The 19,268-nt window shown below is 53.6% G+C and overlaps 8 protein-coding genes and 1 non-coding gene across 9 annotated transcripts; 4 read left to right on the top strand and 5 right to left on the bottom strand.

Moving 5' to 3' along the window:
- Positions 1 to 1,382: 1,382 nt before the first annotated feature.
- On the bottom strand, positions 1,383 to 2,432 carry UMAG_03349 (uncharacterized protein; the record flags this gene model as incomplete). Its single annotated transcript, XM_011391437.1, has 1 exon — positions 1,383 to 2,432. The coding sequence occupies one exon, from the start codon at positions 2,430 to 2,432 to the stop codon at positions 1,383 to 1,385; it is 1,050 nt and encodes a 349-aa protein (XP_011389739.1).
- Positions 2,433 to 3,783: 1,351 nt separating this feature from the next.
- UMAG_16060 lies at positions 3,784 to 3,890 on the top strand. The gene is made up of 2 exons: positions 3,784 to 3,820; positions 3,846 to 3,890. It is a non-coding gene; the product is annotated as a tRNA-Ser (tRNA).
- Positions 3,891 to 4,969: 1,079 nt separating this feature from the next.
- On the top strand, positions 4,970 to 5,857 carry UMAG_12225 (uncharacterized protein; the record flags this gene model as incomplete). Its single annotated transcript, XM_011391559.1, has 1 exon — positions 4,970 to 5,857. One exon carries the CDS (start codon positions 4,970 to 4,972, stop codon positions 5,855 to 5,857), a length of 888 nt encoding a protein of 295 aa, XP_011389861.1.
- A 1,557-nt stretch (positions 5,858 to 7,414) lies between these two features.
- On the bottom strand, positions 7,415 to 9,235 carry UMAG_03351 (putative protein promoting preinitiation complex assembly; the record flags this gene model as incomplete). The annotated part of the gene is made up of 1 exon (XM_011391438.1): positions 7,415 to 9,235. The coding sequence occupies one exon, from the start codon at positions 9,233 to 9,235 to the stop codon at positions 7,415 to 7,417; it is 1,821 nt and encodes a 606-aa protein (XP_011389740.1).
- A 1,730-nt stretch (positions 9,236 to 10,965) lies between these two features.
- UMAG_03352 (uncharacterized protein) lies at positions 10,966 to 11,955 on the bottom strand (the record flags this gene model as incomplete). The annotated part of the gene is made up of 1 exon (XM_011391439.1): positions 10,966 to 11,955. The coding sequence occupies one exon, from the start codon at positions 11,953 to 11,955 to the stop codon at positions 10,966 to 10,968; it is 990 nt and encodes a 329-aa protein (XP_011389741.1).
- Positions 11,956 to 12,597: 642 nt separating this feature from the next.
- On the top strand, positions 12,598 to 14,427 carry UMAG_03353 (uncharacterized protein; the record flags this gene model as incomplete). The annotated part of the gene is made up of 1 exon (XM_011391440.1): positions 12,598 to 14,427. The coding sequence occupies one exon, from the start codon at positions 12,598 to 12,600 to the stop codon at positions 14,425 to 14,427; it is 1,830 nt and encodes a 609-aa protein (XP_011389742.1).
- Positions 14,428 to 14,832: 405 nt separating this feature from the next.
- Positions 14,833 to 15,135, bottom strand: UMAG_03354 (putative nucleolar rRNA processing protein; the record flags this gene model as incomplete). The annotated part of the gene is made up of 2 exons (XM_011391441.1): positions 14,833 to 15,000; positions 15,109 to 15,135. The coding sequence occupies 2 exons, from the start codon at positions 15,133 to 15,135 to the stop codon at positions 14,833 to 14,835; spliced, it is 195 nt and encodes a 64-aa protein (XP_011389743.1).
- Positions 15,136 to 15,809: 674 nt separating this feature from the next.
- Positions 15,810 to 16,582, top strand: UMAG_03355 (uncharacterized protein; the record flags this gene model as incomplete). Its single annotated transcript, XM_011391442.1, has 2 exons — positions 15,810 to 16,362; positions 16,461 to 16,582. The coding sequence occupies 2 exons, from the start codon at positions 15,810 to 15,812 to the stop codon at positions 16,580 to 16,582; spliced, it is 675 nt and encodes a 224-aa protein (XP_011389744.1).
- Positions 16,583 to 16,956: 374 nt separating this feature from the next.
- UMAG_03356 (putative phosphopyruvate hydratase ENO1) lies at positions 16,957 to 18,294 on the bottom strand (the record flags this gene model as incomplete). The annotated part of the gene is made up of 1 exon (XM_011391443.1): positions 16,957 to 18,294. One exon carries the CDS (start codon positions 18,292 to 18,294, stop codon positions 16,957 to 16,959), a length of 1,338 nt encoding a protein of 445 aa, XP_011389745.1.
- Between the last annotated feature and the right edge of the window lie 974 nt (positions 18,295 to 19,268).

The following is a 19,268-nucleotide window of genomic DNA, read 5'->3' on the forward strand; positions in this document are numbered from 1 at the left end:
ACGCAATGGTGGAAAGGAAGATGATGACGATCAGGGATGGCCAGAAGCTGCCAACAAAGAGAGCTTGTGACAGCTCGAGTCTGTGCCGAGTTCAAAGTTGTGAAGCCTTTCGGTTGGCTGGCTGGCTAACAAGCCGGGACAGATAGCCGCACAGCAGTCACGAGTCACGGGTAGCAAGGGCCAGCCAAACACGAGAGCAGCCCAGCAGATCTGCCCAGCACACGCCCACAGACGCACACACGCGCCCAGCCAGCCGAACAGTACTGACGACTGACATCCAACTTTTTCAGAATTCACGCTTTGGATTCAGGATGATTATTCGTTCTTCGTGTTCGCTGCTCTTTCTTTGCCTTGGTCTCTCGTTTCAGAGCGTAGCGTGGTGCTAGCGTTGGGCGTGTTGCTCTGCGACGTGGTTGCTGTTCAAGATCGGGATCAGCCGAGCTCCGATAGTGGTGTCAACTCTGACGTTGACGCCGTCACCGATCAGTCAAGAGTCTGCTAACGTTACGCCAACTTTGAGAATCACGAATGGACACGCGTGTTGACGGTCACGGGTGCAACGGCGCACAAGCACTATCACTAAAGTTATCAAACATATGCGCGACTACTCCGTGCTCCATGCTCCGTGCTCCGTGCTCGTGGCTGGTTTCTCTGGTACAGAGCCGTTGTTACCCATTCACGCAATCACGATTTCTGTTTGGGGTGTTTTGTTTTTATGCTTCTGTCGAGCCAGCTTCCCTTTCGTCACTTTCCGATGGTTCTTTTCGGCAAGCCCAGACGACTTGCTCGAGATCAACAGACAAAGAACAGCGAGCAGCAACAACGCTTGCACGTGAGCATACAACAATCACGTTGTTTTGACCTCATCCTCTGCCAGCGTTGTGCCAATCGAGAATCACGAGGCACTGTAAGAAATGTGAGGTAGCTTGGCTGTGAGAATCGTGAATTCGCCAAGCGACGCGCGCCTAAAGTCTGTGTTAGTTCTCCCAGCGTGCCTGCCACGCTGGCGTGCGCGTGTTCGTCTTGTCAATGTGAATGGATTCGTGATTCACGATTCGTGCCTGGATTTTCAACACAAACCAACTCGTGACTCACGCTGTGAAAAAGAACAAGGAGGACGGACCCTTGCTGCTCAGCCCTGACTCAGCTTCTGTCTGTCCTCGGCTTGTCCCGCATCCATCGACGATGCCCCTTCGCCCTGCACACAAACAACACATTCGTGATTCTGCGGATTTCCAAGAGGTCAAGACGGGCGTGCGCAGATCGTTGTTCAATCGTGAATCTATCACGTATGTTAATCATAGCACACGCAGCCGGAACCTAACATATGAAGGCGTCGAACCACGAACACAGAAACCACTAGGTTGCCATGCTGGACTAACTTACACCAACCAAGTCCCGCTCATTATCACTCCGACTACGACGGTGGCACCCAGAGCATACACGTTGACTACACCCAAAACAGACGAAGCGCCATTCTTGCTACCGCCACCGCCACTGCTGCTGGTGCTGGTGCTGGTGCTGCCACTGGTGGTGGAGCTGCTTGGAGACCTAGACGAGCCACTGCCCGCCTTGCCCGTCGACATTGCCGTAGCTGAAGCAGCTGCTACCTGGTTCCAAGTGTAGGTCACTCCGCTCGCCGTAGGTGAAACGACCGTTTGGCAGTTGGATGAGGCCGGTGCAGTAACAGGCGCAGGAGTGACGCTCATACCTTGGCTGAACGTGTAGCTACTGTTGTACACACCAATGGGCAGGTCTGCGTTGGCATCGCAGTTTGTAAACGCTTGCGGCTGGTCGTAGTCTCCGGGCTGGTTCCACAGGCAGCCCATCAGGTCAAACGTGTTTCGGCAGTACTCGTAGTTGGGACACATGCGCATGCAGAAAACCGGATGACCAGGAATATCGCATGCCCCGATGAACTGCGTAAAGTAGCTTCCGTTGCGCATCGTCACGCCAGCAGGGTTGCCGATGCCTTCGGCGCCTTCGGAATCGTACTCGCCTCCGCAGTCGTTGCTGCCCAGATTCATCACGGCAGGATCGTACGTGCCAGAAATCTGGATGTAGCTCGGTGTACGACGGAAATGCGCCGTCTTGATCAAGCCATCGGGCATGGGTCGTGAGCCATTGACCGGGTTGATGCAGTATGACACAGCGACCGCCTCGGCATCGACGAGGTTCTGCGTCGTAGGATCGGGTGGCATCAGCAGGCAAAAGTCGCTAGCGCTGTTGATGTAGATGGTACGGCCCATGCCAGTCAACGAAGGCTGCGTCAAGCCGTCCGAGACTGGTTTCGGAGTCCAGCTGCCAAGCGCTGCGGTGCGCGACAAGCTGGGAGCCGGAGGGCCATCGCCGCTGATGGCCGACACCGAGGTCTGCGCCTCGACCAGACCGGTCAAGGCTGCTACTGTTGCTGCCAAGCCTCCAAAGCGCATGCTGTGTAGGACGCAAGAGTACAACGGGGCGATTGGGTCGTACAAAGAGGGATTAAGATGACGGTGATGAACACGACAATAGACGGAGGTGACACCCTTCAGAAGGGGGACAGCTTATTTGTGCTGGGGCAGATCTGTCGCTTTCCCCGTGTGATTATAAGGGCTACCAGCCTGTCCTCCTCTGCTTGAAGAGCATAATCGTGAATCCGCTTGAGGCTCTATCTCTGCGGAGCTCGGACCCTTCTTGACTCGAGGACTCGTGACTGTTTAACTCGAATGACACCTCTGCTGCACAGTAGCTGTACGCTCATAATCTAGCCCGTGGCAAGAAGGAGTACTTTGCGCCAGTGAACTCCGAGGAATCGCACAGTCCATCTGAACCAAATCGTGCACGACATGATCATTCAACTCAGCTTGAACTGCTGTTCTTGAACAGTCGCACAGACGGGACGCTCAGAGTAAGTTAGCCATAGAAGGCACAGAGCCAAATGGCGCTAGCATTGACGATCCGCCGACCTGGCTGACCGAATTGCTCCGCTCTGGAGGATAACTGTTAGTTACAGTAACTTACAGGGAAGGCGGAGAACTTTCGATGTCGCAGGAACTCCTGTGGTTTTGCATCAATCGTGTAGTTATCTGGTTATTGTGAATCTGCGAACCACGAACCATAAATCACGAATAACTTAGAGGCTACTCGGACACAACTTTAAATAAGCCTTGCAGGAACCAAGTCCTGAGTGCACATTCGTAGTTTCGCCATGCGCGCGCGCTTTGAGTCTGTCATCTGTCTAGATCTGTGTTTCAGGACCTAGACCCGTGACCCTTCTTGCCCAGAACTACCGACTGACCTGCCCTGACACACCTGAATCACCCGTACCTGCCTAACACTGTCCTGTCACGCCCATAAGCCAAGCAGAGAAATTTGAGATGCGTGATTCGTGATTCACACTTCACGATTGGCGTAAACCCCTCGGCCCGAGACTTTCGAGGTGAATCTTGAATTGAATGATCAGCAACAAAGCTGCGCCTGTGTCTGGCACTAAGTTAACTCATTCTGCAAATCACAAGAGTCACGAGTTGTGGCCTTCACGATTGGCCATCGTGCTTTACACATGGCTGTTCCGCGAGCAAATGTAGCAGCAAAAACTCAGTTGAGACATCCCATTCAAGATGGCACTTGGTGATGTACCATTCAAGCATCGTCATGTGCAATACCACTCGTGACTGCTATTCTTGACTTCATTCCGTCTGAATTTGCTAACAAGGCTCAGCAATACAAATCACGAATGGAAATCGACTGTAACAGGTATGTAGAATATAAATTCCAATTCTATTTTGCACATCAAAACTGGACGCTTTGGTGGAGTGGTTAACACGTATCCCTGCTATTAAGCATTTCGTTTATCGAAGGGAAGGATATCCTCTTTGAGGGCGTGAGTTCGAATCTCACAGGCGTCGTTTTTTTGGCGGGGGATTGACGGTGACGACGTCAATTTTTTGCCGACGACGTCAAGGAGCCCGACATACGAAGCATGAACATGAGGGCTATCCCTCAACCCATTCAGGGCAAGGATCGACCAAGCCGTTGTGGAGTTGCGATTTCGAGAAGTTGGGGTGTCCCCTCTCGCGAGGAAAAACGTCGTCTCGGCCTCTGGAGGTGGCGACAGCGATGTTGATCAGGCCTGTCCTGTCCATTGGCCTGCGCCGCCTTGTGCTGGTCGCCACTGCGAAAGAAACAACGAGATCGATTCGAAAGAACCACGACCGACCTTGGGACCGAAGCTGCAAGGGCGAAGAAGATCCATTGCAAAATTGTGCTGTAGTCGAACCCTCGCCAACCCTCCCCGCGCTGCGGTCCCAAACCCTTCCGACCCCTTCGAGTTCAGGACGGCCTTGCGACCACCATGGAACTTCCCAACCCAAGAAGAACGAGCTGGTTAGCTATTCAGACCACCGAGACAGCTTCGACCCAAGACCCAACCAAGAGGTACCGGCGTGGCGACATGCGACGGAGAAAGCTGGATTACTCGAGCTGTCTGGTATGCAAATCACGTCGAGACAGCAACGTTGGTGACCTCCAGAACGACGAAAGCGATGGTATGTTTCGGGGTGTCGATATTGATACCCCCTCACGCCTGATGTACGGTATATATACTTCCCACCTCGTCGCCATCTGGCTGGGCCACGTACTGCCCACATGCCTGGGGAACGACTTCCAGGCATCACGCCTAAGTCCCCAGTGACTCAGCTCAACGACTTCCAGGCACTTCGTCTGGGGAGCTTGGACCTCCTACCACCATAGTAAAAACACGCAAGCCCCCTGTGACTCAGCTCGGCTCAGCTCAGCCTTGCGCCTTTCGTCTCTGGTGTATGATTGGCACTCGGACGAATTGACAGGCTCACAATACGATGGACTACGCAAAGCATCAACAAACGGGATCCCACACGGCTTTATAGGCTCGAAGTCTTACTCTGGAGCCGCCTTGCACTTCCAACTCACCACCATCCACTGCACCTCTCATCCTTTCCACCCAGCTATGTCGTCTCAACACTTTGACCCCTCTGTTCAACTCATGGACACCGATGCCTCCGCACCTTCCAACACCAACAATGCCGACGAGTTTGTCCTCATTGGGGAGCCCAACGTTGCCACCAACGATACTCGGCTCCAGGCTGAGCTCATCTGGACCAACAGAACGACTCAGCACACTAGTGTGCCCTTTGAGGAGCTTACACTCCCTTCTCGTGATCGAGCTAGGCTCGACCCTTGCACTGTCCGTTTCGCCTTTACTGGGACTTTCAACAATGGAGAACGTCAGAGAGCAGAATGGTCGATCCGCATTCAGCTCAAGACGTTCTTCCTCTGCTTTGATGTTGAGAATGCCGGTCCTGTTATCAGCTTTCCCTCCAGGGTTGGCCGTGGAAAGTTTATCGACATCACTGTGGGCCCTGAAATCTCGACAATCTTGCCAAAGGGCCTATCCTGTTCAGCAAACATCGGCTCGAGCCTGTTATGGTTGGCCCCAAACTCCCGCTCAGCACCTTCATCCTCGAAATTCTCGACGTCCCTCTCCAACTCGATGGCAACTCTGCTGCCGAATCCGTCGCCTTCCAACTGCACTCTCGAGACATCGGTGCGGTCTGGGACATTTGGAAGGTCACCAGTGTCCTGGCCCCCGGACTGGCTGACAGTGAAGGAAGGCGCCAGTACTCACTGGTCGCAGCACTGGTCCCGACAGCTCTGCCTTCGGGACAGATCAGCGCCACCACCATCTTCAAGGTTCCAGGCTACCTCTCTCTCAACGGAAAGTTCAACGGCCGTCCCGATTGGTGCACTCGCTGCAAAAGCGACGATGTACGCTTTCACGTCTTTGGCCAATGCAAGAAGACGAAATGTTTCCACTGCAAGGAACGCAGGCACATAGCTGATCAGTGTCCTAAGAGGAAAGCGCAAGTAACTCTTTACTGATCGACTGCGCACCTTTGCTGCCCAACTAGACACAGCTGGGTCAGTACGGCTACCACCAATCCAGGCCTGGTCCGACTTTAAGGAGAGAGTGCGCTCAGCAGCGCGCAACATCTCTATTGAAGTCAGCAATCGCCTTGATCAACATCAGACTCATCGTATCGCAAAGCCTTCACGGAGACACAGCAGGTGTCGCACGAAGCTGTCTCTATTACTCCAACTTCCTGTTCTTTTGTACTCTAAGTTAGTTCCTTTCACTCGATCCTTTTGAATGAAGTGATAAAAAAAAATCGTAACGAGCCAATTTGGTTTTGCCGACGACGTCAGGGAGCCCTCAGAACGAACGTAGAACGCGAGGGCTATATCCCTCAACCCCTTTAGGCAAGAGTCGACCGAGCCGTTGTGGAGTAGAGGCGTCGTGAATGCAGGCGGCGCCTCGGGGAACTCGTCCTGACTATTGAAGGCGTCTACAGCGGTGAGGAAGGTGTGGTATGACCACAGACTTGGTGATGGTATGGCCAGCTGACGTGCTGTGCCGTTGATGTCGAAACAGGACAGAATGTTACGACCAGCCCGAATCAATGCAAGGTGCAAGCGCCAAGATCCGCGATCGAGCATGGTCGAACACTCGCCCACTGCTCCGTGCACCGATCATCCCAAGTCTACTCCAACGTCGCCTTGAACACTGCCACAACCGTCTTCACGCTTGAGCCGCTCTAATCAGGAGCGTCTCGGAGAGAGACGTCCATGTCCCATCAGGTTGCTGACCGAAGCCTTGTATCAGTGATATGCCGGATACACAGCAAGCGGATTCACGATTGAACATGAGCAGGTGCACTCACCGCGGTCTCGTGACACGTTAGTTGAAAGGCGTACCCGTGTAGACATCTACATTGGCGATGCTTACCGGTAGCGAAAATCGATCAGCAACATCAGCAACTACTTGTTGAGGTACGAGCAGTTCTCAACACTTGTTCAAGGACAGCTATGTTGTCTCATCGCCATCACGCAGCTCAGCTCAGCTCAGCTCCAACTCCAACTCCAACTCCAACTCCTGCTCTTGCTCTTGCTCCTGCCGTTCCCGAAAGCTTGCATGTTGGCTGTGTCCAAGGGGATACACCCTGACCCGTGTTGCTGCGTGTTCTTTCCGATAGCCTTGTCGCGCTGGTCCAGCCATGCATCTTGAAGCAAAAAAATGTCCAACGAGAAGCATGTCTGTTGAGCATTTCGACCATCTACAGTCACTCACACGACATGAAAGATGCAAGAGGTGAAGAACGAGTTGCGAATGAATCACGCACGCAGCAGCGGCGGTATATGTACATGATGTGAACAGGCATTCGCTCATCGGGATTCGTTCACGGCAGAGAGCCATGACTGGGAAAAGCACCGCAACGAATGCGTATGCGCTGCTGGAAAGAAGCAGGATTCCTTCCTTTTGATCGTCGACCCCCTAAGCTCATGGCGACACATGAGAGGACGCGACGTGCTGCTACGACGTTTCCAGGAACGCTTCTTAATCCTCCAAGAAGAAGTACTGACCAGCGGCCTTCTGCTCCTTGTCCTTGATCGAGTTGAATTTGTTGACACGTGGACGGTAGTTGGTGGGGTCGCGACGCATCGACACCTCCAGAGTAGCTAAGAAGCTGTTCATACCGGTTAACAACGACTCGGGTCGCTTGGCGGTCGCTTTGACCGATGGCTGACCTTCGTATACAATCACACGGTCGGCCAGGTAGGTGGCCATGATGATGTCGTGCTCAATGATCATAGCCGTCTTGCGTGAGTGGATGATGAAACGCTTGATGACGCGCGACGCGATAATACGCTGCTCCGAGTCGAGGTAGGCCGACGGTTCGTCGATCAGGTAGATGTCTGCGGGCTTACCGAGCGCAAGCACAAGAGCCACGCGCTGCAGTTCACCACCGGAAAGCGTCTGGACGTCGTTGTCGATAATGGCATCGAGCGACATGGGCTTGACGACGTCCGTCTGGAATTGAGGGTGCATGAAAGCAGCCTTGATCTGCTTGAGCAAGAGCATGCGTACTGTGCCCTGGAACTTGGGTGCGATCGTCTGGGGCTTGAACGAAACGTTGAGCTGCGGTGGCTTCTTGGCGCCCGGATCGGGCTCGAGCTTGCCAGCAAGCATCTTGACGAACGTCGTCTTACCAGTACCGTTCTCGCCGAGGAAGACAATGATTTCGGAATCGCTGAATTCACCACCCTCGATCTTGAGGCTGAAGTTGCCAAGCGTCTTGGCCATGGGTGGGCAGATGTACTTGGGTGTCCTGTCCAGCACCTCGTCCTCGGCAGTCTCGGAGATCTTGAACGACAAGGATTCTTCACGAAAACGCATGTTCTCTGCGGGGATGTAGCCATCCAAGAAGATGTTGATACCATCGCGTACTGGCGAGGGCACCGTGACGACGCCGTACACGGACGGAACACCGTAGAGACAGCAGATAAAGTCGGAGAGATAGTCGAGGACGGACAAGTCGTGTTCGACGGCAATGACGTACGTGTTGGAATCAAGCAGGGAACGGATCATTCGTGCGGCATTGAGACGCTGCTTGACATCGAGATACGATGAGGGCTCGTCAAACATGTATACGTTGGCGTTCTGGATGCACGACATGCCGATGGCGAATCGTTGAAGCTCACCACCAGACAGGTTCTGAACGTCTCGTTCGAGCACCTCCTTGAGATCGAGCATGTCAATCACCTCCTGCTTGTTGTTCTTCTCGAGCTTGCCGTCGAGTAGCTGGGTGACGCTGGCCTTGCCCTTGATGGCACGTGGGATGTGGTCAACATACTGGGGCTTGATGAGGGCCTTGATATTGTCTTCGAGTACCTTTGTGAAGAAGTTCTGCAGCTCGGAGCCACGAAAATACTTGAGGATCTCCTGCCAGTCGGGAGGGTCATCGTACCGACCCAAGTTGGGCTTCTGCTTGCCTGCAAGAATCTTGAGCGCTGTCGATTTGCCGATACCGTTGGTGCCGACAAGGCCGAGAACCTGACCAGCACGTGGCGTGGGCAAACGATGCAACTTGAACGAGTTGGCGCTGTATCTGTGTGTGGTCTCATTCTCGAGGTTGGTGGGGAGCTTGATAATGTTGATGGCCTCGAAGGGGCACTTTTTGGGGCAGATACCACAACCGATGCAGAGCGATTCCGAGATAAAGGCGATCTTGCTCGAGGGCGTCACTTCGATACACAGTCGGCCCATACGAACGACGGGACACGACTTTTTACACTCCTGACGACATTTCTTCGGTTTGCACTTGTCCGAGTTGACAATGGCAATACGCGTCTCCTTTTCTGCTGGGGGAGGCGCCATGGTGAAGTGTGATGGCACACTTTGCAAGCTCTTTGGGCAATAAGAGCAAAGGAAAAAGGACAGGTGTGGCGATGAGGACAGTTGAGGTCGTGATGAAGAAAGAGAAGGCGGAGAGACAAGAAGGATCGAACTCCACTCTGCCATCGTCAAACACATCCTCGTCATCACCATGCTTCCTTCATTTCAATTGAGCGCCAGCTCGTTTTGCAAACGGTGTAACTCTCAGCTTTGCCTGCCAACAAAAAAAAACAAAAACAAAAACAAAAACAAATCAAAAAAAATCCCCGTCGATTGGCCTGCTCGCCAGTCAATCACGATTCACTTTGTTGCACAAAGCTAGAAGAACCTCAAAATCGACACGCAACAGCTTGGAGGGGAAAAATGCAGTTCACCGACACGCAGAGTGCTGCTAAACCAGTCTGGAAATTTGAAGCAAAGGATCTACTGTATCTACGCCTGCTTTGAATTTACGAATACAAGTACTGCCATGGATTTGGAGTCACGAGTGTGACCTTGGCCTGCAAATAGAAAAAGTGCGGTTTGAAGAAAGAACAAGTGGAGTCGCGCGTTAGCCTCTGAAGCGGCGCTTGGGAACTGAACAGCAAAGGCTTCCTCCTCGAGCCTTGATTTGAAATCCAATTTGTCTCAGTGGATAATCACTGTATTCACTCAAATCGTGACTGTTTTCTGCTCACACAGCCTTCGTGCTTTGTGCTTCTCCCTTGAGTCTGCAATATCGACAGAAGCCTTGGGCGTGGCGGGTATGTTGACGATGCCGCACTCGTTTCATTAAGCCTACAAATATACGCATGCGACACTGGCGAGCAATGGACAAGGCTTTAATACCGATGTCGACTGTATGAATAAGGAGTTCGGTGTGGATGTGCAGACATAACAGCTGTTAGGGCAATCGAGCTGAGCTTTGTGCATCGGCGTCGCCAAGAGTCAAGTTTTGTTCCTCTTTTTCGCTGCGCTTGCACTCCACGGGACCTCCTGTTGCCTTGGCGCTGGCCGCCTTGCTCGTCCTTGCAGACATAGTCTGAGACTGAGGTATACGTCCAGAGATGTCACTCGTTCCAGTGCTCACGCCTCTTCCCATCACTATCATCCTCAGCGCGAATGAAGAGAGTAGAACGTGTTGTTCGGGCGGCAGACAGAAGGTTGTCCGCTAATGGCCCGGCTGCGGACCAAATCTACTGCTCTTATGTGGCAAACGGGCAACCTTCCTTCAGAAAGCACGTCGAGTGTCTTGGAAAACACTTTTCATGGTCCAACGTGGTTATGCCGTAGTTGACAGCATCACTGACAACCACGCTACGTTTCTAATTTGTTCGGTGCAAGTCGCTCTTCCCATCGTTGTCCATGATCACTTCTTTGCTCCTGGCGGAGAGAAACGAGTGGTAGGCATGCTGGGTTCTAGCGCTGTCGACTGCACGTGATCAAGGATGGAGTTGACACCTGTCCGCAATCTACTTACACTGTGCACAGTGCTTTGTCCTCAAAACAAGTCTCGCCTTGCTTAGCCTCAACGGTCAGCCCAAAATTACATAGGCCTCGGGGCATTGATCCACTTCAGTGGAGATATCTCAGCTGCATCCAGCCTCATGACATGAGTCTCGACTGCACGACCTCAGCCGCCGTGGAGTTCTTCAGCTTGCAGTGCCGTCCTAGATTGAGAAGAGTGCAGGTCGAAGAGGGTAAACAAAATTTGAAGCTGATCGCTCGTTGCCTCATATGGGCTCATATGCTCCGCGCCCACCTGCTCCGCTGAATCCGCCTCCTCCACGATTGCCCGAAACAGCCTGCCATACATGGGTTGCCGCATCACGAGCAATGTACGGCGACTCTCGCCAAAAGTCTTTGTGCGGTACCAGATCCCACCCGCTTGCTCCGTAGTTGTTGTAGTTGTTGTACATCCCAACACCCATATATGCGACGAAGCCAACAAAGAGCAAGAAGAAGAGCCAGTGAAAGAAGCCCCATCCGCCGGATGCCGATGCACCATCACTATCGCTGCCCTTGTCGCCATCGCTGTCTGATCCGCCCTTGGACGGAGATCCGCTGCCTGGTTTGGTAGCAGCAGAAGAGCACGCAAATTTGGTTGCCCAGCGTAGCTTGAGCTTTCCTTGGGCGCGGTCGTAGCTTCTGACGCTAGGCTGCTCGTCTGCGTCGGCCTTGGCATCGCAGACTAGCTCAAGCTCTGCCTTTTGCTCTCGTTCAGCATAGGTAGCTCCTGGAAATTGAAGCTCGATGCTCTTCTCGCCTCCTTCTAGCTCTTCGCCCCATTCCACCTTGGCCTCGATCTTCTTCCCTTCGGCTTCGTCCGAGTAGGCAACTGGAATCGCCTGTGTAACGATGGCCTTGTCGTCCTTAATGGCTTCAATAGTAATGCATATCCTCGTTCCACGTGGACACTGGTCCTTCTCGTCCCGGTTGGCATCTGCCTCGAGCGGCTTGCACAGGTCAATGTCGATGAACGTTTTGGTCTCGGATGGTGGTGTTGATTCTTTGCTCGAGACGCGAATGGGATACGCAATCTTGGAGAGGTCGAACGACTGCTTGGACGAGACGGCCACGTTGCTGCAATCAAACGGAGACAGGGTCTGCTTAGAGGCGGCGATCGTGTCTGTACATTGGATGAGCAAAGCAAGAGATGCTACAAGCAGATTCTTGCTCCGTCTGCCGTGGGGTTGGCGTTGTGCAGCGGAAGTTGCTGACATGTTGTCTTGATTCCGTAATCGATCGATACGAGGAGGTTCGTTCGATTGCGAGCTTGCTACCCTCCACCGTTCGAGGTCGGAGTTTCCCACGCTCTGATCTATGTATTTGACCAGCCGAGCTTGGATGAGGTATTACAATGGCCGAAAAGGAACGAGAGTTGCTGTTCAAGACGCGGTTTGAATGCAGATAGCCTTGGTTGCGATAGTGTGACTGGATTGAGTGGCCTTTGCGGTATTCACGATTCCTTGTGACCGCTGATTCACGATTAGGGTGAGTCGCGAATCCCGAGCTTTATCATCATATCGCGAATATCAGAGCCGATCCCAAAAAAGGGTCTCACGGGATTCACGATTCGTGATTTTTGGCTCAGGAAAGACACGCAACGAAGCTGATGATTCGTGATTCTGCCTCCACACCGACAAGAAGATGTGATTCGCACGTCGTGATGCACCGTTGATTCACAATTCACGAATCGTGCTTGTTGATGTGGAACCAGCACCGTGGCAAACGACGCGCAATCCAGCGGCTCCAAACTGAGCATCCTCTATCCTTTCTTCCGCATTGATTCCCGTTGTTCTAGACGCAGCCTCCGTCAGCAGTCGCTTGCGTCCGGTCAAGCTTCCCAGTAGCCAACCAGCAGTATGTCGTCTTTGTCACCACAGCAGCAGCTCATCGAGTACATACATCATGAACGTCAAGAGGCCGGAAGCATGCTGTGCGCGCAGCACGCCCTCAATTCCCTCCTCCAAGGCCAATACTACGACGCTTCGCAACTAGCGCAGATTGCAACCGAGCTCGACCAACTCGAAGCAACCGAGCTCGGGCTCAGCCAAGCCGATATTGCAGCACGCGATCGCTCGAGCCTCAACATGGACGACACGGGCTTTTTCAGCGCATCTGTACTCGAGAGGGCACTTCAAGTGTGGGGCATCTCCATCTCCAGTTGGCGTTCCGCTGAGGTGCGGGGCCGACACAGTGCTCCCGAGCGCGAGGCGGCGTTTGTGCTCAATCTCGACAGCCACTGGTTCACCATCCGTTCCTTTGGCACTACAAGCCAGTTTTGGTACAACCTCAACTCCTTCCTCGCAGAGCCACAGTGGATTGGCACCAACTATCTAGGCACCTTGCTGCATACAGCCGAGTCGGAGGGCTATTCGGTGTTTGTCGTTCAGGCCTCTGAGGGGAGTGCGGGACAGGGATTGCGTGAATCGGATGCGGACCAGATTGCAGATCACTTGCCACCACCAGGTGCCGCGTCGTCCAGAATTGATTCCAGCTCTCAAAGTCTTGGCCTTCGCCCTGCGACCAGTTCCAACCGCTCGACAAGTCCATTGCGCAGCGCAGCAAAGTCAGGCACTTCATCAACCAGCTTGGGTCTTGGCGACGACGAAGAAGATGTCGATCTACAGGCAGCCCTCAGCGCCAGTCTGGTTCAGCACACCACTGCTTCTGGTGATCCCGACACACCAAGTCGATCTCGCGTTCGTCAGGTACGCAGCGGAAGCGACGAAGGTATCGCAGGAGGGTACAGCTCCATGGGCGAAACGGACGCCGACATTGACGCGATTGCACCATCAAGACAACGGCACCGTACAGGGTTCCCGGACCCAGTCGATGACGATCTGCGCAGAGCAATGGAGGCAAGTCTGTCGAGCACCTCGAATCAGTCTTGCAGAGCAAGCAGTTCAGCTCAGATTCTCGTCGCCGAGTCGTCGTCGTCATCTTCAGCATCTTCTCGGCCAGTGGGTCGAAGGAAGCGACGAGCTCAAGAACGACAATCTGGTCTCTCACGCGAGGACGCAATCGATCTGGACAATTCTCGCGTTGACGACTCTCTCTCGAGCGATATCGAAGAACTCGAGGCTCCGAACCTGACACATCGCTCACCCTTTCTCAGTCCAGCCATGGCAGCTGCCAATCGAAACAACGCTGACGTCGAAGAGATTGTCGACGATGACGACGAGCTTGCCAGTGATGACGATCGCGCCGACCCTTTCAGCTTACGCGGTGCACCAGAAGCGAGCGCTCTCATTGGACCACCACAGGACAGGCACTATGACGACGAGGATGCCGAACTCCAAGCGGCGCTGGCTGCCAGTTTGGGCGATACAGAGGCAGCCGCCCGATTTGCAGCTGAAAACCCCCACTATCGCGCACCATCGAGGCGATCCGAGGAGCAAGCGCCGATTCCAGAAGATGTTGATCGAATCGCCAAAATGCGCGAGGAGGCACGAAAGAAAGCACGCGAGGAGCAAGAGAGGCAGGAACGGCTGACCAGAGGCGAACCGGTAGAAGAGAAACAGGCGACGAGCTCCACTGCTGCTGCTGCTGCTGCTGTTGCAAACCTTGGGGCAAGCCATACAGGCGGCGCAAGCGATGCTGATGATGACCAAGATGAAGACGAAGAATCGGAAGCAGAACAAGTGAGCGCCGAAGAGATGCGCCGGCGTCGACTGGCCCGTTTCGGCTGAGCGAGCACAAGTAATCTTAGTATCCATGCTGCGATAATCCGACCGAGTGGATCTTGTGCTTCTGAAACGGATTGCATGATGAGGCAGAAGGAATGGAACAAGATAGTGCTACATTATGATTGAAGAAAAAGTCAACAGGGTGTGAAAAAGGGGTGAAGTGGTGGATGTCAGGGCAGGCTGTGAGATGCGCGGCGTTCCTAGCCACATCAGCCCAAGGATGTTTTGTTCGTGAGACAAAAGTAGGAGTGAGAGCCTAGCACTGGTTACAGGGCGCTGATGTTGGCCGCACAGCCATTGGTTGTGCTTTGATCACTGACGGGTATATTCGATAATGAAACGAAAGATTGAGGCTCGCTGGGAGCCTCTTTTAGATGTCGAATGAGCCGCTGAACATCGTCTCCTCCTTTACAGTGGCTTAGCGGGCAGCTGCGTAGGCAGGATACCAAAGCGCTTCTTGATCGTAACGCGGTGTCGTGAAAATTTGTCGTCAGGCGAGAAGCGAGCAGGATGGGCCGACTTGGTGATCACGCCTTCGACAGTCTTTTTCTTGAGCGTGTAGATTCGCTTGCCATCCTATCATTACCATTCCAGAAGAAGCCACACAGTTGCAACAGTTGCAATGACGCGGTCAGTACATCGATCTTGATGGTCAAACGTCTGTTCAGAGCGACTCGAGCTTACCTTATCTTCTGTGAACATGAGATGCATTTTGGCGGATTATGCAAACGACTTTGGGCGTTGGATAGGGCAAAGTTGGCAGTTCGTTGTGGTATCTAAATGGATCGGTGCCAACGGTCGGTGATGCTCATATGCTGATGAGCAGAGAAGCTCAACTTTTTCTGAGAGTTCGCCGCCTATCAAACTTGTGTTTCTTCTCTCATCAGCTTGTATCGTACGAGAACAGGATTGAATTTTTTGCAAGATACAGACACGTGAGAGTTTCGTCGTGCGTGTTCACGGTTTGTGGAGGAAAGCATGTTAGAGTCTAGGAAGCGGTAAAGACATGCAGGAGCGACAAACCTTCCAGCACAGCACTGACCTCGGCTTGGATCGACGCTGGGCCCTTTGATCGTCGTCACTCATCCTTCCACTTCCTGACGGGTTACTCGAGGCGCACTGTTACGAGAAACGGCATATTGTCCTGGCATCGCAAAAGCAAAAGCATTTAGCATTGTGGAAGCAACCGCAGTAGCAGCGGTAAACGGTGTTCGCCACATCGCACGTGTCAACTGCCAAGGTCGGACAGACTGCCAGGCACGTCTTGCTCCTCCTCAGCTGGCTTCTGAGCGAGAGAGAGCTTGGAAAAAGCATTGGCGCAAACTTTCTATGGGATCATCATCCACCTGCTTCCCTCACAACGAACGTCACGACACACGCACACGATGATTCCACCACGTTCACTTGGCTCAACGGCAGCGTTGCTGCTCGTGCTTCTTTTCACTACGCTCGCCTCTGCCATCAAGTTCGATCTGCCCTCCAACGCACACCCCCACACAAAGTGCATCTGGAACTACGCACTTTCCGACTCGCTCGTCATCGTAACCGCCTCGGTCGTTGCCAAAGAGCCGTTCGACTTCTCCCACCAACGCGTCGACATCGAAGTGGTCGACGGATCCCAACACAACAACGTCTACCTCTCCAAAAAAGCCATCAAAGGTGAAACGCGACTTGCAATCAACACGCATTCGCACGCCGATCTTGGGGTTTGCTTTAAAAACACACTAACGTCCAAGAGCGGCAATCAAATTCCGGTGGTCACCATCGATTTGGACGTCGACATTGGTGCCGATGCTGTCGACTACAATGCGATCGCAAATCAGGAGAGCTTGAGTGGATTGGAAACCGAGATGCGCAAACTGGAAGCCGTAGCCAACGAAATCGTCAACGAGATGGAGTATCTCAAAAAGAGAGAGCTGAGAATGGCCGATACCAACCGTAAGTGAACCCATTTCACGCGAATCCCCAGACAAATCCATACCAGAGAATCCAGAGTCTGACCAGCATTTTCCATCCTTGCTGCATGTCGATCACAGTATCAACCAACATGCGTGTTACCAACTTTGCCATCCTCACGCTGATCGCCTTGATCGCGCTCGGCGTCTGGCAAGTCTTCCACTTGAGAGGGTTTTTCAAACGCAAATACCTCATCGACTAATCACTCTACAGAAGCTCACCGCCTGCCTTCTGCACATCCTAGCAAAGAAAAGCCGGCTTCTTGCTATGATCGTTTCCCAATCACAAACTCCCTTTGGTACGACAAGACTGCGCTCTCAACGTTGATCTGTGACGTAAGAATGCCTGTACTGAGCTCACACTGCGAAACTCGAGAATCTCCTCACATCTCGATTCCGCCGGAATTGCTTTGCGCCTGGATCGCTGCTGAGTCACACACATCTTCCTCGCAAGTCAATACAACTTCTCGCTCGTTTAAAGTGTATAACATTTTTGGTCATCTTCGTGGAGCTACACAACGCATACACGCGACCGAAACCAACGCTTCGGCAGCATGATCATATCGCAATGCAGGTCTTAAGCCGACTTGTTGGTGATGAGCTTGGGAGCGGTCTCGCCCTGGGTGAAGCCGTCGATTCCGGCGTAGACAGCCGAGGGTTCGAGCGACTCGATGCGCAGCAGCTGGTTGTACTTGGCTGTGCGCTCGGAACGGCAGGGAGCACCAGTCTTGATGATACCGACACCGAGACCGACGACGAGGTCCGCAATCGTGACATCCTCGGTCTCACCGGATCGGTGCGAGACCATGACCGACCAGTTGTCCGACTGCGAAAGCTGAGCCGCCTGGATCGACTCGGAGATCGTGCCGATCTGGTTGATTTTGAGCAGCAGACCGTTGCAGGCCTTCTTCTCAATGGCGGTCTTGATGCGAAGCGGGTTGGTGACGGTCAAGTCGTCGCCGATGATGGTGATGCCAGCGTTGGCGCGGAGGTGCGACCAAGCCTCCCAGTCATCCTGGTCGAAGGGGTCCTCGATCGAGGTGATCGGGTACTTCTTGATGAAGCCCAGGTAAACATCGGCAAGCTCCTTGCCCGTGAGCCACTTGGACGAGTCCGAGTTGGGGTTTTTGAAGTCAAGGTCGTACTTGCCGTCCTTGTAGAACTCGGACGAGGCAACGTCGAGCGAGATGTGAACCTGACCCTCGTAACCAGCCTTCTTGATCGCCTCGGTGAGGATCTCGAGCGCCTCGTCGGCAGACTGGACGTTGGGAGCGAATCCACCCTCGTCACCGACGTTGGTAGCGTCAATGCCGTACTTGGTGTTGATGACCTTCTTGAGGTTGTGGTAAACCTCGGTGCCGATCTTGATCGACTCGGTGAAGCTCTTGGCGCCGGTGGGCACAATCATGAACTCCTGGAAGGCAAGAGCGTTACCAGCGTGCGAACCACCGTTGATGACGTTCATGGCAGGAGCGGGGAGAACGTAGGGAGCCTTGACACCGCTGAGCTCGGCAAGGTACTTGTAGAGGGGGACACCCTTCTCACCAGCACCGGCCTTGGCGACGGCGATCGAGACACCAAGGATGGCGTTGGCGCCGAGCTTGCCCTTGTTGGGAGTGCCGTCGAGCTTGATGAGGAAGTCGTCAATCTCCTTCTGAGAGGTGACGGGGAGACCCGACTTGATGAGCTCAGGGGCGATAACGTTGTTGACGTTGTCGATGGCCTTGGAGACACCCTTGCCCATCCAGCTCGACTTGTCGCCGTCACGAAGCTCGACGGCCTCGTGGATACCGGTAGAAGCACCCGAGGGGACGGCGGCGCGGAAGAGGCCCTTTTCGGTGGTGAGGTCCACCTCGACGGTGGGGTTACCACGCGAGTCGATGACCATGCGGGCCTGGATCTTCTGGATAGCCATTTTGAAGTAGTGTCCGTGTGAGTGTGGAGGGAGGGATGAGGGAAGAAGAAAAAAAAGTGTGGTGGTGGATCGAGAAGGAGGGAAGGCTGCGCTAACTCAGATGCTCTCTATATCGCAACTGCGTTTCGGTTCGGAACTCAATATCACGTTCAGCAGGCGGAAGAAAGCGACAGGCATCGATGGCGGGGCCATGAGATGTTTGAGAGTGTTGGCTTTTGCGCAGGCCAAAGCCAACGCAGCACAGACCCCCAACCAGGCCTAGAAGTGACAGATTCACCGCACAAACCCAAGCGGACGAGAAGGTGCCTCTGCGTGCAACTATCTCTGGAGTGAGAAATTGTGCCTCCACGTTTCTCTCATCCTAAGCCTACGCATAAAGTGGTGCACCAGCTCACCGCGACATGGCCCCATTTGTCCAGCTACGTTAAGTTAGTGCGTCGAGCTGAATTTCCACGCATTTCGATTAAGATCGATTTTCTAGCCCCTGCCGAGTCCAACAACCCTTTTTCTTTTTTTTTGGCGAGGAGCAGATCGATAATCAAGCGACTCTCTTCACCCTGGCAGAAGATCAACTGGTGACTCGTGACTGTAGCGAACCAGAAGTCACTGTGTGACTAGGAGAGGAGCGACGGGCGAGTCACCGCGTCGGCTGGAGCGGACGAGCAAAGCGGCGAGGTCGAGAACCAGCAACACAAGCTGGATTGCAAATCTGTGTTGTCTGTATCTCGGCTACCGGTTGGATCGGACAAAGATCGGGTGTTGGAATCTCACCGATCTGGTAGGCGCGTTAGCGTATGGCACGAGGGTAGGATCGAGACCAAGACAGCAGATTACTGAAACCACCATATCCGTTGATACAACCATGGCGCTGACGTCAACCCCTGCAGCTGGTCGAGCGTCGGCTTAAGGAGGGACATAGACGAGGGCCCTGTTGACGGAGTATGCAGCACCTCGACCAAGGGCGAAGGGTGAGT

This window comes from Mycosarcoma maydis, chromosome 8 (genome assembly GCF_000328475.2).
Source record: "Mycosarcoma maydis chromosome 8, whole genome shotgun sequence".
Classification (NCBI taxonomy): domain Eukaryota; kingdom Fungi; phylum Basidiomycota; class Ustilaginomycetes; order Ustilaginales; genus Mycosarcoma; species Mycosarcoma maydis.